Below are 15572 nucleotides of genomic sequence, written 5' to 3'. Positions count from 1 at the left end.
ACGTATGACGATTACAGGTTGGTCTTATGTATGGCTTTTTAAATAATATCCGAACTTATGTCTTTATGTGTTAGTGACTTTGATTGCAATGGTCAATGGGGAACGGTGTGTTACGCTGGTTATGGTGGCTGGGATATGCCCGATGCCAAGGTTGCATGTGGACAACTTGGTTTTACCAAAACTGTAGGACGTACGTACAATGGACGCGGGACGGGTAAAGTATGGCTGTACGGCATGGGATGTTCAGGCACAGAGGCCTCACTTGGAAGCTGTTCTCACAATGGATGGGGAAATGTTAACTCTGGCTGCAACAATCACCAATGGGATGTTGGTGTCGTTTTGTCAATTAATACGTTAGGAATACTCGCTTTGATTCAAACTTTGATGGATTCTGTATAAAAAAACACACTTAACTAATTCGCTTTGTCTATACTCAAGTACTTGAAACCCCATAAAGTAAACATGTTAAATTAGAAAGAATATTCATAGAAGACTACTTTGGCAACTGAACAAACAAGACAGTTCGAATAATGAGAATTTTGAGTCTTTTATAAAATATAGCGATTATTAAAATTGTAACACGCTGATATCAAGCTTTTGTATTTAAACCTTTAGTAGCTATATCAATAAGAGGACAGACAAATTGATTGATAACGAATGGCTCGCGCACGGCGGAAGCTCGATTGAAACCTTTTTTCTTGTTCGTAGTTACGCTCGTCGTTCCACTTGAGGTTTGAACATTTAAAACGTCATCTGTGATCAATGAAAATCTATGAGCGATTTGTTAAAGGGTCAATGGGGAACAGTGTGTCACTGGAATGGCTGGAGAATGAATGATGCTAAGGTTGCTTGTCGTCAGCTTGGTTTTACCAAAACGATAGGACCTTCGTACTGGGGACAAGGGAAGCGTAAGATATGGCTGTATGACATGGGATGTTCATGGTCAGAGGCCTCACTTGGAAGCTGTTCTCACAGGGGGTGGGGAAACGTAGTTTCTAACTGCAATTATCACACGAGGGATGCTGGTGTCGTGCTGTGTATGAACTGATACAACAATTATTTAAATATACAAATTAATGTTTGATTCAACGAATACGATTATTACATCAATACGTTTAATTTTGAGAGTTGTTTTTTCTTAATTCAAAATGTAAAGTGAAAATTGATCTACCCTGCCAATAGTCCCCTTCACAGTTCCCTGCACCATCTTGAAAGGTAGCCGTGCCTTTGCATCGAAGCGAGACCAACGGTGAGCTTGCAATGATAGAGACATGTGAATAATTGTCCAAGGTGCTAAAAAAGCTCTCTATCATTGCATGCTCATCGTTCGTCTCGCTTCGATGCAAAGGCACGGCTTCCTTATAAGATGGCGCAGGGAACTGTGAAGGGGACTATTGAGCTTATCCGTATAGTCAAACATGAAATGATGATAAAACAGGTACTTAGGTTCTTAATCACTTTCTGAAACAATTTGTTCAATGGGGAACTGTGTGTGAACGTGGTGGCTGGTATATGAATGATGCTAAGGTTGCTTGTCGTCAGCTTGGTTTCACCAAAACGATTGGACCTTCCTGGTATGGACGAGGGACGGGTAAGATATGGCTGTATGACATGGGATGTTCGGGCTCAGAGGCCTCACTTGGAAGCTGTTCTCACAATGGATGGGGGAACGTTCGCTCTTACTGCAATTATCACACGAAGGATGCTGGTGTCATGCTGTGTATCAACCAATATAATAATTTAAATATATTAACTAATGTATATATTTTTTTGTATTTTTATTATATTTTCCCCCCTGTATTTTGGTTATAATAATGCAGTGGGACTACAAAAGACGTTATTTTGTATACAGTTATTTCAAAAAAACGTGGTCATCGCCAAAAGCTATAGGCAATAGGAGATAGGCAAATAGCGATAGGAGATAGGTCATACCAAGATCCAAGACTAGCTGGAATGACTTATGATTCTGCTTCTTATTCACGTTAAGAAGATTGACCTTGGTGTTGAGACTGATTCAATGTTGTTTGTAGTCGACGAAACCATTTCCGTCTCGGAATGACCTATCGCCTATTGTCTTTGCAGATGACAACGTTTTTTCAAATATGATTATTTTGAAAATATTGCAACTATTGATACTTAATAAAACATTGTCTTGTACCCCACCCCCAAATCTATTGTTTTCGGTTCTCTCCCTGTTATTCTATGTTCGTATTACCTTCTCGGTACTAATTCGTTTTGGTTTGCCCATAGATGAGAAGACTATTTATGTACTAACATATTTTTTTCTGTTCCATCGTCTACAGCAAAACAACAAAACAAATATTGGTGCAATCTGCCTGAACACTTGTGAAACTTATTGCCTGCATTTTCCATGAATTGGTAAGTGAAATTAAGTCTTTGAAAGCTGTAATTTTTTTCTGTGATGTCGGCAATACGTCTATGTCAACCCCAATCTCATTATTGCCTAAGCTGAGGAAAACTAAAATTCCCCTCATAAGATCTATTAGATCTATTAAATCATCTTGATTGTCTCAGCCAAAGAAGTCCTTTTTTTGGTTAGCCTTCAAAAAAATTTGAAGTTATTGTCTAATATCGGCGGCAATTGGATTCCCCCCCCCCCCCCCCCCCAGCCAAAATACTGCAGTGGATTCGCTCATGCATTGTATTATTTAACATACCACAAGAAAGATCGAGTATTAGCTTGATTAGATCATACATAAACCAATAACAGAACTGACTAATTATAACTAAATGGCAATTTAAACGCTAGGAAAATTAAATTAAAATTAAAATTAAAAATTAAAATTAAAATTAAAAATTAAAATTAAAATTAAAATTAAAATTAAAAATTAAAATTAAAATTAAAAATAATAAACTTGCAGTCTTCTATAAAAAATGAAAAAACTCGGTAAAAAAACGTGAAATACTATTAATTTCATTATGATCTGAAACGTTTTATGGTTTAAATCACTGCGCGAGGAGTGCTGCTTTAGTTTTGACCTGTTTGTGGCTTCTTATCTTAGACATATCATAATTATTATAATAGTAATTGTATAGAAAGAAAGGAAAGCAAGGTCTTGGCTAGATACATAATCACCGATATACCAGAATTATTTGTCTGGCCATCTTGGACAAAACAATTGAGAATTTAGAACTTTGTGAGGATATCATTGATATAAAACACATTTTTAAGAGTCCCCTTACAAATACCCCCTCTCCCCTAAAATGTTACTTCTGGCGAGAGGGAGCAGTAGTACCCACTGGAACCAACATTGTGGTAGGGGGGAGGCGGTAAGATAATTGAGATTATATTTTATATTTTTATCTTATATTTCTTATTCTCAACTCTTTTTGTCCAAGAAAAAAAAAAAAAAAGGCAAAAGAACCATGCATTAAGTCTCAAAATTTGGTGTGGTTTCGTTTATTATGTTTGCCGGCATTGGGAACTTTGAATCATTTTTCTTACTTATATTTTCATTATGACTTTCTGTCACATCGATAAGGAAGGATTATTTTTAAGTGTTTCTTTTTACTTGGTGCACACTACGCATGTCAGTTCTCGTCCTTCAACATATGGAAGACATGGTAGAGAACCACATCTTCCTTCCACAGGATACAACAGTGTGCCGTCTAAATCAGGTTTAGTCCCAGAAACAAATTCTGCGTCTTGATCTACGCAAATAAACTCAGTTTGATGTACGTGGTTGGAATGCTCAGTCATCAGATACCCGTGGTATTCTCGTTTCCATCCCGCGGGACACTCGTATGTTGCAGGGATCATCAACTTAGCACTTGGTGTTTGAACATAACACACAGCACAAGGTACTTCATGGTTATAAAGGCCGCTTTTGGTGAAAAGGTCAAAGGAAACTTCGTATTCTGCACCATACATGTATCCAACGAGCGACTGAAGCCCATCTTTGTACCTTCCATATTTGGGAGTCTCAGGAAGGCAAACGTATTCGGCAGCACCGCCTTTGTGAGAATATCGTTCCCCTCCAACACGGCCTGGAATGCAATTGTTGAAAATGACTATGTTATATTAGTTTGGAGAAAACCAGGCTATTAATCGTATCTTACCTTTGTAAACAAGAGTAGCATTGTAAGGGCAGGTGGTTCTTCCCCATCGTACGTACTGTACTCCACCACTCTTGGGTCCTGGTGGACCTCTCACACCTTGATGTCCTGTCTCTCCTTTCAAACCCGGTGGACCTAGCGATGAAAAAAGTTTTATTAGCTAAATATTTTTACATATTAATATCACTTGCATCAAATGTTTCGATTCTTTTAAGTTTATAATTAACACAGTATATATACCTTTTGGACCTTGTGACTCATCTTTACCATCACGCCCATCTCTACCTAAAAATGTACAAGTTAGTAAATTTCCAATGGCCTCTCGAGTATGCTGCTTCCGTTCGTTCGTTCTTTCTTTTCTCATAGGAGGGGAGGTGTCCTTATTAGAATAGAGGTTACACAGTAATGATGAAGCGTCGGTTAATGCTACGATTCTCAAGCTTAGGGAAAATTCGTACCATAGAGAACAGTGTGTGATACTAGCTGGAGCCTAGATGATCTGAAAACTGCTAAGGTTGCTTGCCGTCAGCTTGGTTTTACCAATACAGCAGCAGTAAGGGGGACTCGCGGTCACCATTCGGAATCGCCCGGGAATTACCCGTGTTTACGCACTAGCGTCCCCCGCGGGAATTACACGTGTTCTGTTATATGTTGCGCGAAGATTTCCTTACTGCTGCTATGTTTGCGAAGGTTAAAATATTTGTGTCGCAAACGGAGGATAAAATATTCCTTAGATATAGATGGACACCATCAAAAGCATTAGTAACAAGACTGTGCGCCGACTGCGAACTCAGGTGCTGGACCGCTTAGACGCAGACTTTGCCTTCACAACGTTTATGGAGGGAGATACAGTTGAGACGATGAGCGAGGAAAGAGCAGAAAGGATAATTGACTTAATGCCCGAAGGTAATTACCGCCTGGAGTTGACGTTTATAAAGTATTTAGACGGCGAGTGGATAATAGAAAAGGGCAGGAATCCAATACGGGCGTCTGGCAGGAAGGACCTGTTCGTTTTAAACAAGGACACGCGTCCTGGGGCGCTGGTGGGCATCGACATGTTGTTCTACGAAGTTGCTTACCCGGTCACCGTGGTTATTTACGGTGCGTATGAAATTAAGAACCCGGACGTTAAGAAGCTCAAACCAATGCGGCATCCGGGTAACTGCGTGGGTAAGTTAGTTAGAGAGTTCTTCGAGGATTCCTCTAGGGGAGGTAAGCTTACGTTGAAGAGAAGAGAAGCCATCAGGAAATGGGAGCATGCTACTCGTAGGGCAGGAGCCACCATTGAAAACATCAAGAAGTTAGAGGTTGCTTTAGAAAGGCGCATACACGTGAAAGACATCACCGACGGCTTCATTTACTCCGGGACGCACAAGTATGGGGGCCGGGGTGCGCCTATCGTAATTTACCAGCATAACGCACATGCGTGGAGGGAGTTAAGGTTCCCAAAGAAGAAGGAGACGCGCGTTTACAAGGAGTCGCCGCTTGCAGAACTAATGCACGAGAATTCTATTTGGTTAATGGATGCGGAGGGAAGTCAATTTATGACCCAAGATGGTACTTTGTATCGTCCTGAAGTGGAACAGCTGCGCATTCAAAGCGCCTGCGAGACTTTAGGAGAAGACTTCTCCGACGAAGTGCTTAGCAGTCGCAGTTTGGACTTCTTAGCCGCAAAGAAAAGAAACGGTTGGAAATCCACGCCGGAGGAGTTCAAAGACATAGCTAAAGCTTGCGTAGAACACGGCCACGGCGGTCTGTGGAACATGGAATACGATGAAGACGAATACGTGTCGCTGGATATGAAACACTGTTACCCCGCAAGCTTCAAAGGCCTGGGGGATTGTAAGGAATATTATGATAGATACGGGCATCCAGACTCGCAATTCTTTCGTGTTGCGTTGGATGGTCACTACGACGCCCCAGCAACGGGGTTTGTACGGTTGACCACCTGGAAATTAGCAGCGGGTCTGCACCCCATAATCTATGCGTGGTATGGGAAGCACCTGCAGGAGAAAGAATCGATACCGGTGCCCCTATTGAAGTTCTTTGAAGAGCGTAAACTTTTAAAATACACAGCGCATGAAGCCATACTTTGTCACAGCGCCTTTACGCAGTGGTTACCGGAGCATAACCCCACAGCGCGCGTGGTCATAGGTAAATTCACGCAGGGCGCAAAAGAAGGTGAAAAACATATGCAGCGGCGCCTGATAACGGACGAAGGCGAGCTAAGCGTCCTCATCAAGCGCGCGCATGACAAAGGAACGATGGTGTCTGTAGAGAAATGGGACTACCTTGTCGACGATAAACTACACGAATGGAATGCGCTGTGTTATTACCAGGACCATCGACCGCAGTATTACCATCTGCGTGCCAGCATGCTCGCATATGCGCACATTAACCTATTAGCGATGCTGTTAAGATTTGACAAAGAAGATATCCCCCGCGTAGCCACGGATTCCTTATACGTGAAACCGCACGTATTGGAAAAGATTAGAAGAGTGTATGGATTGTCACTGCCTCGACAACCATGTTTCGACTACCTTTTTTTGTGTTCCAAAAGAGTGTATGCGTGTTCCAAAAGAGTGTATGCGTGTTCCAAAAGATGTGTATTGCTACCCCAAAAGATGTCTATAGAAGGGAGGCGATTCACCGCCCTTCCAACTTGCACCCAAAAAGAGTGCGACAGTTGTCCAACCAGGACCACATTCGTCGTATTTGCTTCTCCCTCTATATATAGAGATGGACTCCCAAAAGACTATTTCGACAACATTGCAAGAGATGGGAATACGAGCAAAGAGTAGGCTGCTAGCACATTTGCTGCTGGACAATGCCCACGACGGAAACCTACTACCGGACATATCCAAATGCGACTACTTGCGTGGAAACGAAGGTACTACCAGTTTGCAGCCGCTAGGAGGATTGCCGCCATTCGTAGACGACGTATTCGTGTATGGCTTCGTTGCAGAACAAGACTTGTATGGGCGGGTTTGCAGAAATGCAAAGGCAATAGTCTCGAAGATATCCATTGCGGCCACGCAAGCCTTTGGAATGTTCCTACCGACCAACATGGCGCACACGTGTAGAAAAGGAAACATAGTAGACCGCGTAGCCCATTTGTCCAACAAGTGGAATGCTCTGCACGGCGAACATGCAGCCACATTCGTAGCCAAAGTAGACACCTCCGAGTTGCCCATAGAAGCCGTAGAGAAAGGCATTGCCAAGTTCTCCACCTTGCTACAAGCACACGGATATGGCATCTATTCCGTCGACTACACGCAGGATTTCTCTGGTACTTTGGATAGAGCTGCATTGGTGCGCCGCCTGCGGCAAATGGGCTACAAAGAACAAGGAGAAGCTGGTTGGCGCGAAGGTACCATACTGGACAACACGCACTCGATGGGAGAACACGTTTGCACCTGGCTGGAAAAGGGCAAACGGACGAAGATATACAACAAGATAGTATCCAACTTCGAAGCCGGAGAAGTGCAGAATCCAGTAGGCGCAAAGTTGGCAGAGTACGTGGATTGTCCGAACGACCACCTGCGTAGAACATTCCTGCATCCAGACGTGCAGAAGAGAGGATGTACGCGCGTGGAAATATCCATCTACAGCAGAGATTTCTTCAAAGAACACACCAATGCCATTGCGGAAACCATAGCACCGCTAGAAGACATATTTGTGGTGCAGCCACCCAAAAACATGTGGTTGGCACTTGCCGAACATTTGGACAGATGTTTGTGTATTTGCTGCGAAGAGACAAAAGAAATCTTCCTAGCTTGGTACTGCCATGTGGGAACAGGAAGAATAGCCGGTGTGCGCGTGCGGGGCAACGAAAAGTGGGAGCAGTGCGTACTTTGGACCATAGCAGAGTTTGGCCTGCGCAGATGCCCCATATTTCGCATAGACGTGCAAGAATTGGATCCAGTGGAAATAGCCCCGCTGCGATGCTACACGAAGGACTCCCTGACGGTGCTGGCAGAATCCAAGTTTCCCACTCGAGTGCATGCAAATGCTCCTACCATCGCAGACTTTCTCCCAACTACGGAACACGCGGAGTGGATATGGCGTACGAAGAAGGCACAGCGCTTGGGAGTAGAAAAGAGCCCATTCGGCATTTTAGAAGTGCCTACGGACCGCAGGATCTCCTTCCTATCCAAAAGAAGACGACAGCAGCGCTTGGAAGACATACGGGACGATTTGGAAGGCGACGAGTGGGTAGAAGCCACGAAAAGATACCACGCAGAACTGTCGGAACAAAAGCAGAACATCCTGCGGCAAAAAGAAGCAGACAGGCAAAAGATAGAAGAAGAGTTGGAAAAGCACAAAAAGCTGTTGGATAGGACTCGCCGGCGCAGCCGCAAGCTGTGCGAGCTGCTGTACGAAACACATACGAAGGTACACCGCATGCAAGAAATTCCCCCGGGCGACTACAAAATACTAGGATACGCAGAACCAAGGAACAAAGACCCCGATTGGCCCTGCAAAGGGCACCGCGTAGTCCTACGCAGCGGCAAGGAAGCGTCGGTGGCTTGGGCTACAGCTGCAATGTTGGATGCATTCGCGGCAGGAAAGTTCGAAAGCAGCGGCTACGTGCACACCGCCATACCTGGGGAAGAAGTACTGTTGGAGTGGCAGAACAACGCAGCTACGATATTCGTACCGGAAGGCCCCGGCTTGGACACCTACCACGAATTGGCGGCAAAGATAGACTATGCAATACCCAAAAATCCATCCAGACTACTGGAAGTTCCAGCGCCGCCAAACAAAGAATGCGTGCAGGCGCTACGCATGCAGCCGGGCGAATACCAATGTTGGCGCTATGCAAAAACCACATACAGGGGCAAAGAAAGGACCATTCTGTTCCTGTCCAGCCGATGCTCCGAGTGCGCATTGGAGGGCTGCACGGTGGAACATGCAACCACACCCATCTGGGGACACTTCTTGGAGGCGCAAAAAATAGACTGGGCGCATATTTCGCCGCCTTTGTACTGCAAAATAGGCAGGGAAAAGACCACCGCCAACAAAAGGAAGGATAGATTGGTGCACGTGTCCACCTAGGACATTGCATAGATCTTTTTGGACCACAGCGGCCTTCCAAAGTAGGTCTTCGTATTTCGTGTTGTTTTGTTGTGGGATTGCTAACAAGCAACAAGAAATATGAAAACCTTTTTTTGGACACTTTGCAAAGATAGGAATGTATTTTGGAACTCTTTGCACTACTCCATCTCCGGAATTCGAGAGCTTGTTTTTTTTGGTGGCTCCCTAGGCTTTGGCGGCTCTGGAATATATTTGTACACGACTTTGGGTTCTTGTCTGGCGGCCCAAACAAGCGCTCCAATACCCAAAACGGCGAACAGCACATTTCCAGCTATCTGCCAGTCTATCTTTGTGGATACTTCGTCCACTTCCTTCTCTATTTCTTCCACCTCGCTGTTGTATTTGTCGCAGCCCACCGCATCCATAGCGGCTTGCAACTCTTGGCGAAGTTTCCCTAGATCGCCTAGCAATTCTTCTTTCGTTTTCTGTAGGTCGTCGAGGACAATAGCAAAAGAATCCTGCACCTCTAGGAAATGTTTCTGTAGATCGGTCGTAGGCGGCTTTTCGGGCATTGCAACCTCTACACCATTTTCCTTTTCTATTCTACGTATTTTGGGTATTCCTATCCCGTATTTGCGGGCTACCTTCTGCAGCCCCATACCATTCTTTCGGTCTTCCAAAAGATCTGCAATTTCCTCTTCGGATAGTATCTTGGGTGTGGCCATATATATCTGTGGACACATGTTTTTTGTGTCTAGACGCCTATGGATCCATAGGGTACCATATGGTAGATACCTGTTTGTCCACAGATATAGCATGTATTTGTACATAGCCACTGGTATAGCTGCATACGTGCTGGGAAAGCAACGGACAATACAAATACTTTTGGAAATCTTGGAAGGCCTCTACCGCGCGCAAAAGACAATACGGGAAGTTCGCATACCGGGCCACGTGGCGACTTTGTTGCAGCTACCGCGGCGTCGATAGGGGAACGAATCGTTCCTCTCCCATCTTTCGGGAAACGCATACACTCTTTTGGGACACGGATCTACATCTTTTGGAACCCGCATACACTCTTTTGGGACACGGCTGCACATCTTTTGGAACACGAATCTACATCTTTTGGGACACAAAAAAAAGGCAGTGACGATCCATACACTCTTCTAGACGCGGTTGCACATCTTTTGGAACACAAAAAAAGGTAGTCGAAACATGGTTGTCGAGGCAGTGACAATCCATACACTCTTCTAAGTAAACATCTGCTTTGAAAAGAGCGTGACGGGATTCTATTTACATATCGAACGTCAGTCTAGAAAATATGCAGATTAAATATAATAATTTTCACATACATAAGCGTCCAGATGTGTCTGGCGTTCGCTTGTGATCGTGGGACTTTGGAGCTGGGGAGGCCTAAAGTCCCGAGTTCAAGCCTCGCTGTAGACGCATTTGGACCGGTTGCTGTGAGTGAAAAAAAAGCCTCCCCCACTCACAGCAACCGTGGGGGGAGGGGTAGAAAGTGCGATTCAACCCGGTTGGAAAAGTCAGGGGGTGTCTCGGGACGCTGTCCGGAGTTCACCCTCTGGTGGGTCGTAAGAAAGATATATGTGTATGTACTAGAGGGCCTCTGGCGCGGGATGAAATAAGCCCCGTAAGCCCAAAATGCAAAAAACCCCACTGGGGATAGCTTGGTGTTCTGCGCGATGCATTCCCCAGTGGGGTTTCTGGCAAAATAAACGCCAGTTTTGCATTTTTATTTTCTCGGAATCCATCCTAACAGGGGGTGGTTGGGGTCTATTTTGTAAAATATTTCGTAAATTACGTCAGGATAATAAGGAATATCCTTATCCAGCCGACAAAACATGCACTCGGCTTTTGTCATATCAGAAACCTCGGGAATAGACTTACCGGTAATTTCAGACAAAAGATAGGGAATAGCTTTGTAATATTTCCCTAGCTTTAATTTTTTCAACGCTTTCCGTAGGCTTTGTGGGGTTGGCTCTTCTAAATGGTCTATGATTTTCTTCTTTACTTCGTCGCTTAAATATACCGGATGTAAACCTTGGATATGACTCATCCAGTCCCTGAAGTATTTTATTCTCTTATATGGCGTTTTCTTACGACCTCCATTGGCGTAATACTGCTCTCTGGTAGCATTTGGTACGGCATTACGAATATTCTTACCACATTCGTAACACTGTGCTGACGTGTCGTCTTCTATTTGCATTTTCTTACCACAACATCCAGAAACCCTTGGGCTTGGGTATGTTAACTTTGGGTCTTAGACAAATTATACAGAAGTCATTGGTGAAGTTTTTACATTCATGCATATATAAGACAAATATTTTTAACATAGCAGCAACAAATAACGGGACACGGGTAATTCCCGCGGGGGACGCTAGTGCGTAAACACGGGTAATTCCCGGGCGATTCCGAATGGTGACCGCGAGTCCCCCTTAATGCTGCTAAAACTGTAGGACCTTCGCTTTGGGGACGAGGAACGGGTAAGATATGGCTGCACAACATGGGATGTTCAGGCTCAGAGGCCTCCCTCGGAAGCTGCACTCACAATGGATGGGGAAGCGTTCACTCTTACTGCAATGGTCATACATATGATGTTGGTGTCGTGTACTTATCATGATATTAAGTTATAGGTTAGCAGAATATAAGGTAGCAGAACCTAAACTATTATATTGCTGGTGTTGTAGTTTAATTTTGATTCTATAAATTCATACATCACATCATATGGACCATTTTGCCTTCATAGTAATTTGTGTTGAGTGTTATAAAAGATTATTGACAATTAGATATAACATTTAAAAACATAAACACTTTTCGTATAGAGAGATATGAATGACATAAACGATTTGATATACAGACGAGGCAAGACTCAATAAATTGTGCATAGGGAACTTACATTATTCACAATAGGAACTGATATGAATATGATGGCTTTATGATGGAAAAGGAATGGCCAGTGTGATGATTATGGCTTGATAACATGAATGCATTACTTGTTCATATATTCTGGACTTCTGTGTTGATGTGTTTGGTTACACTGGGGAACAGTGTGTGAATATGGTGGTTACTGGCGCATGAATGATGCAAAAGTGGCATGCCGGCAACTTGGTTTTACCAAAACTATAGGACATTCGTGGCGTGGACGAGGGACGGGTAAGATATGGCTGTACGACATAGGATGTTCAGGCTCAGAGGCCTCACTTGGAAGCTGTTCCCACAATGGATGGGGGAATGTTGACTCTAGCTGCAACAGACACACGTGGGATGCTGGTGCTTGTATCAATTAATGTGTAAAAAATTATGTCATAATATCAATAGCAGATATTATGGATGCCTGCAAATGAGATGCAAATGAGACACCATGCATTCTATCGTCCCGATATGTATGATCGACCCACTTGTAAGATTCTAAAAACAAACGAATATCTCATTGCAGGCTGGACTGTAATAACGGTTATTGTTTTCGATTTTACTGGAATTTTTTTTAATGGGGGACAGTATGTGATTATAACAATTGGTACTGGGAAATGAATGATGCCAAGGTTGCGTGTAGGCAACTTGGTTTTACCAAAACTGTAGGATATTGGTATTGGGGACGAGGAACGGGTAAAATATGGCTGTATAGCTTGCAATGTACAGGCTCAGAGTCCTCACTTGGAAGCTGCACTCACAATGGATGGGGAAACGTTTACTCTGGGTGCAGCAATCATCAATGGGATGTTGGCGTCGTTTTGTGCATGAATAAGTTGTAGTTGTTGTGGTAATATGTGGTGAGATGATGACAAAGTTTTGCAAGGTTTTCACTATGATGAATAGGAACTGTATACCACTATGACTTGAATATGAATATCAAAAGCCAGTGCCCATTGATATAAAAAAAAAAAAGAATAAACGTTATTCCGAGAATATCAAAAATAAACAAAGAAAAAAAAAAAAAAAAAAAACGAAAAAATGCGTTTTATTTTGAAAACTCATAATTTATCTGGTTTTCCTGGTACACCATCACGACCATCTCTTCCTGGAAAAGACAATAAATGTTTACTTCAGATATAAGATGATAAAATAAACTTTTAATTATTGTTGCAGCGTTTACTGACCTCTTAGTAGGAATGCTCGGTTTGATTCAATTTGATAGATTCTGTAAAAATAAAATTAAATGAAACCACACTTGACTTTAACTAATTCGCTTAGTCTCAGCTCAAGTAGTTGAAAACCCATAAAGTAAACATGTTAAGAGGAATTTTTTTTCAGTGATGAGCAATAATGGCAAAAAGCGCCAAAAACTAGACTTTCGTATGAGTTTTGATCCAATTTTGGTTTTGTGTTAACACTCAAAACCTAAATCGTTATCTAAATCATTATCTCTGAAATTATTATCTCTGAAATTATTATCTCTGAATTCGTTATCTCTGAAATTTTATTTCTGAAATTATTACCTGTGAAATCATTATCTCTAAAATTATTATCTCTGAAGTCTGAAGTCCCTTCTTGGCTTTCGTACTAAACCTCATTTTCGAATAAAATGTTTGCTTTGGCTTAACACTTTAATTCCACTTTCATCGGTCATCTCAACTTGCAAACAAGTTAAACGTTCTGAATAACAAGATTTTAGCCTTGTACAACAGCCTTTCTTCAAGAAAATAGTTTTTGCCGCTCACTGCACGAATACGAAAAGAATTCTCTCTTAAATTAAGAAAGAATATTCATAGACAACAAGCCTAACAATTTTAAAAGAAGTTAGAACAATGCTATTTTAGGGTTTTAATTTCGGAAATTGCGAAACAATTATATCAAAAGCATTTTCTAAGCGCATTTAGGGCGATTTTGTATTTTACCCTACAGCATCTTGATTATTTTAAATCTCAGTTTTATTTTGGAGCCTTCTTCATTCGTTATACTTATAGTGTTTTTCTATTTCGTTGTTTATTCTTTTTTTCTTTACCTTCTTTCATGCTCCATCAACAATTTCATCATGTCAGCCATGGTTGTTGGTGTTGCATTTGTTGGATCGAAAGCTATTCTTCCATCACTTTGTTTTTGCCCATCAGATGTACCTTTTGCCGCACAAAGCATAAAAAGACTTGCTGTTATAGATACTGCAAGCAGTACAGCTTTACACTGCGCTACGCCGGAAAGCATTTTCGATGTAGACGGAGAGCGTATCTCACAATGAGCTAAAATAGTAGATGAAAGTGAAACTTAAATATATCTAAACAAGTCACAGCACGAAATTTCTTGTAAAGTTAATATTTGTTCGTCAATTATGTCCCACATGGCATGTTTGCTTTTGTCCTTGAAGTTTACCTTAATCAAACCCGTTGTCTAAAAGCAATCCACTCTGTTGGATCAGAGAATGAAATATTACTATAGCAATGTGGTTAACAGGGAATTTTATTTTGTTCCTATTCATTAATAAAGTGTTTCAAGTCGTAATAGTTTATCTTCATATATATGTTTGGTGGAGTTGAAATGAATCAGTATTGATCAGAGATCTTATACAGCATTAGGAAACTTTCATTTCAATAATTAATGGACAATAGGTATGTTCAGGTTCAGAGTCGTCACTTGGAAGCTGTACTCATAGTGGATGGGGAAACGTGCACTCTGACTGCCCTACTTACCAATATGATGCCGGTGGCATGCGGCGCATTATTTTACACTGTATATATTGAAAGGGCCGTAGTTAGTATGTTAAAGTGAGAATATACTGTGATTACACTTGGTGCTCAAACCATCTAAATATTAGGAACGGTTTTTTAACAAAACTGGTGCATATACGTCGCAAGACGGGTGTAAGACATGCTTTAACTACAGTTAACGAAAAAAGCTGCTGTCACAAACATAATGTTGGTATTGTTTATTTGTATTATGGTAAATGGCCAATGGGGAACAGTGTGTTCTTATGGTTCCTATTACTTTGATATGCCTGATGCAAAGGTCGCATGCCGTCAACTAGGTTTTACTAAAACTGTAGGATTTTGGTGGTATGGACGAGGAACGGGTAAAGTATGGCTAAACAACATGCAATGCATAGGCTCAGAGATGGATGGGGAAATGTTGACTCTGTGTGCAACGGTCATGCATGGGATGTTGGTGTCTCGGGTAGACTTTGAGATGTATTTGCTTTTTCACTTTGTTAGGATTTCTACGTGTTTTCATTATATTTATATTTTTTTGTCCTGTTGAGAATGCTTCAACCAGTTGTGAGGTCAAGTGGGCAAGTTAATAAATCAATAAGCATAGGGTTTTCCAAAATCTACACTGTTGACAATGTGTAATAAAGTGTGTCGCTTTTATTATGACTGAAATAAAGGATGCCGAAGTTTTATGTCGCCAATTCCTTTTTATCAAATCTATAGGATATTGGTACCTTGGACCAGAGGAAGTTTTCACCCTAGCACAAACACTATATATATGGCATACGATGTTGATAATACCGC

General features: G+C 42.1%; 1 protein-coding gene and 1 long non-coding RNA gene across 2 annotated transcripts in view; one reads left to right on the top strand and one right to left on the bottom strand.

The window, feature by feature from the left end:
- The window catches only part of LOC116298121 (uncharacterized), a 24083-nt gene extending 8511 nt beyond the window's left edge, over window positions 1-15572 (top strand). Inside the window, exons 2-3 of the long non-coding RNA XR_004197304.1 lie at window positions 2304-2379; window positions 15492-15572. This is a non-coding gene — a long non-coding RNA (uncharacterized LOC116298121). The remainder of the gene's footprint in view (window positions 1-2303; window positions 2380-15491) is intronic.
- Window positions 3406-14307, bottom strand: LOC116298120 (uncharacterized). Its single transcript, XM_089034486.1, has 6 exons — window positions 14075-14307; window positions 13230-13270; window positions 13117-13150; window positions 4318-4364; window positions 4081-4212; window positions 3406-4008 (listed from the first exon to the last, which is right to left on the bottom strand). The coding sequence occupies exons 1-6, from the start codon at window positions 14269-14271 to the stop codon at window positions 3530-3532; spliced, it is 930 nt and encodes a 309-aa protein (XP_088890612.1). The 5' UTR covers window positions 14272-14307; the 3' UTR covers window positions 3406-3529.

Source organism: Actinia tenebrosa, unplaced genomic scaffold, assembly GCF_029948245.1.
Source record: "Actinia tenebrosa isolate PJP-AT-01 unplaced genomic scaffold, QUT_ActTen_1.0 PGA_scaffold2__45_contigs__length_23673736, whole genome shotgun sequence".
NCBI classification, from domain to species: domain Eukaryota; kingdom Metazoa; phylum Cnidaria; class Anthozoa; order Actiniaria; family Actiniidae; genus Actinia; species Actinia tenebrosa.
This window is presented reverse-complemented; position numbering and strand designations above follow the sequence as displayed.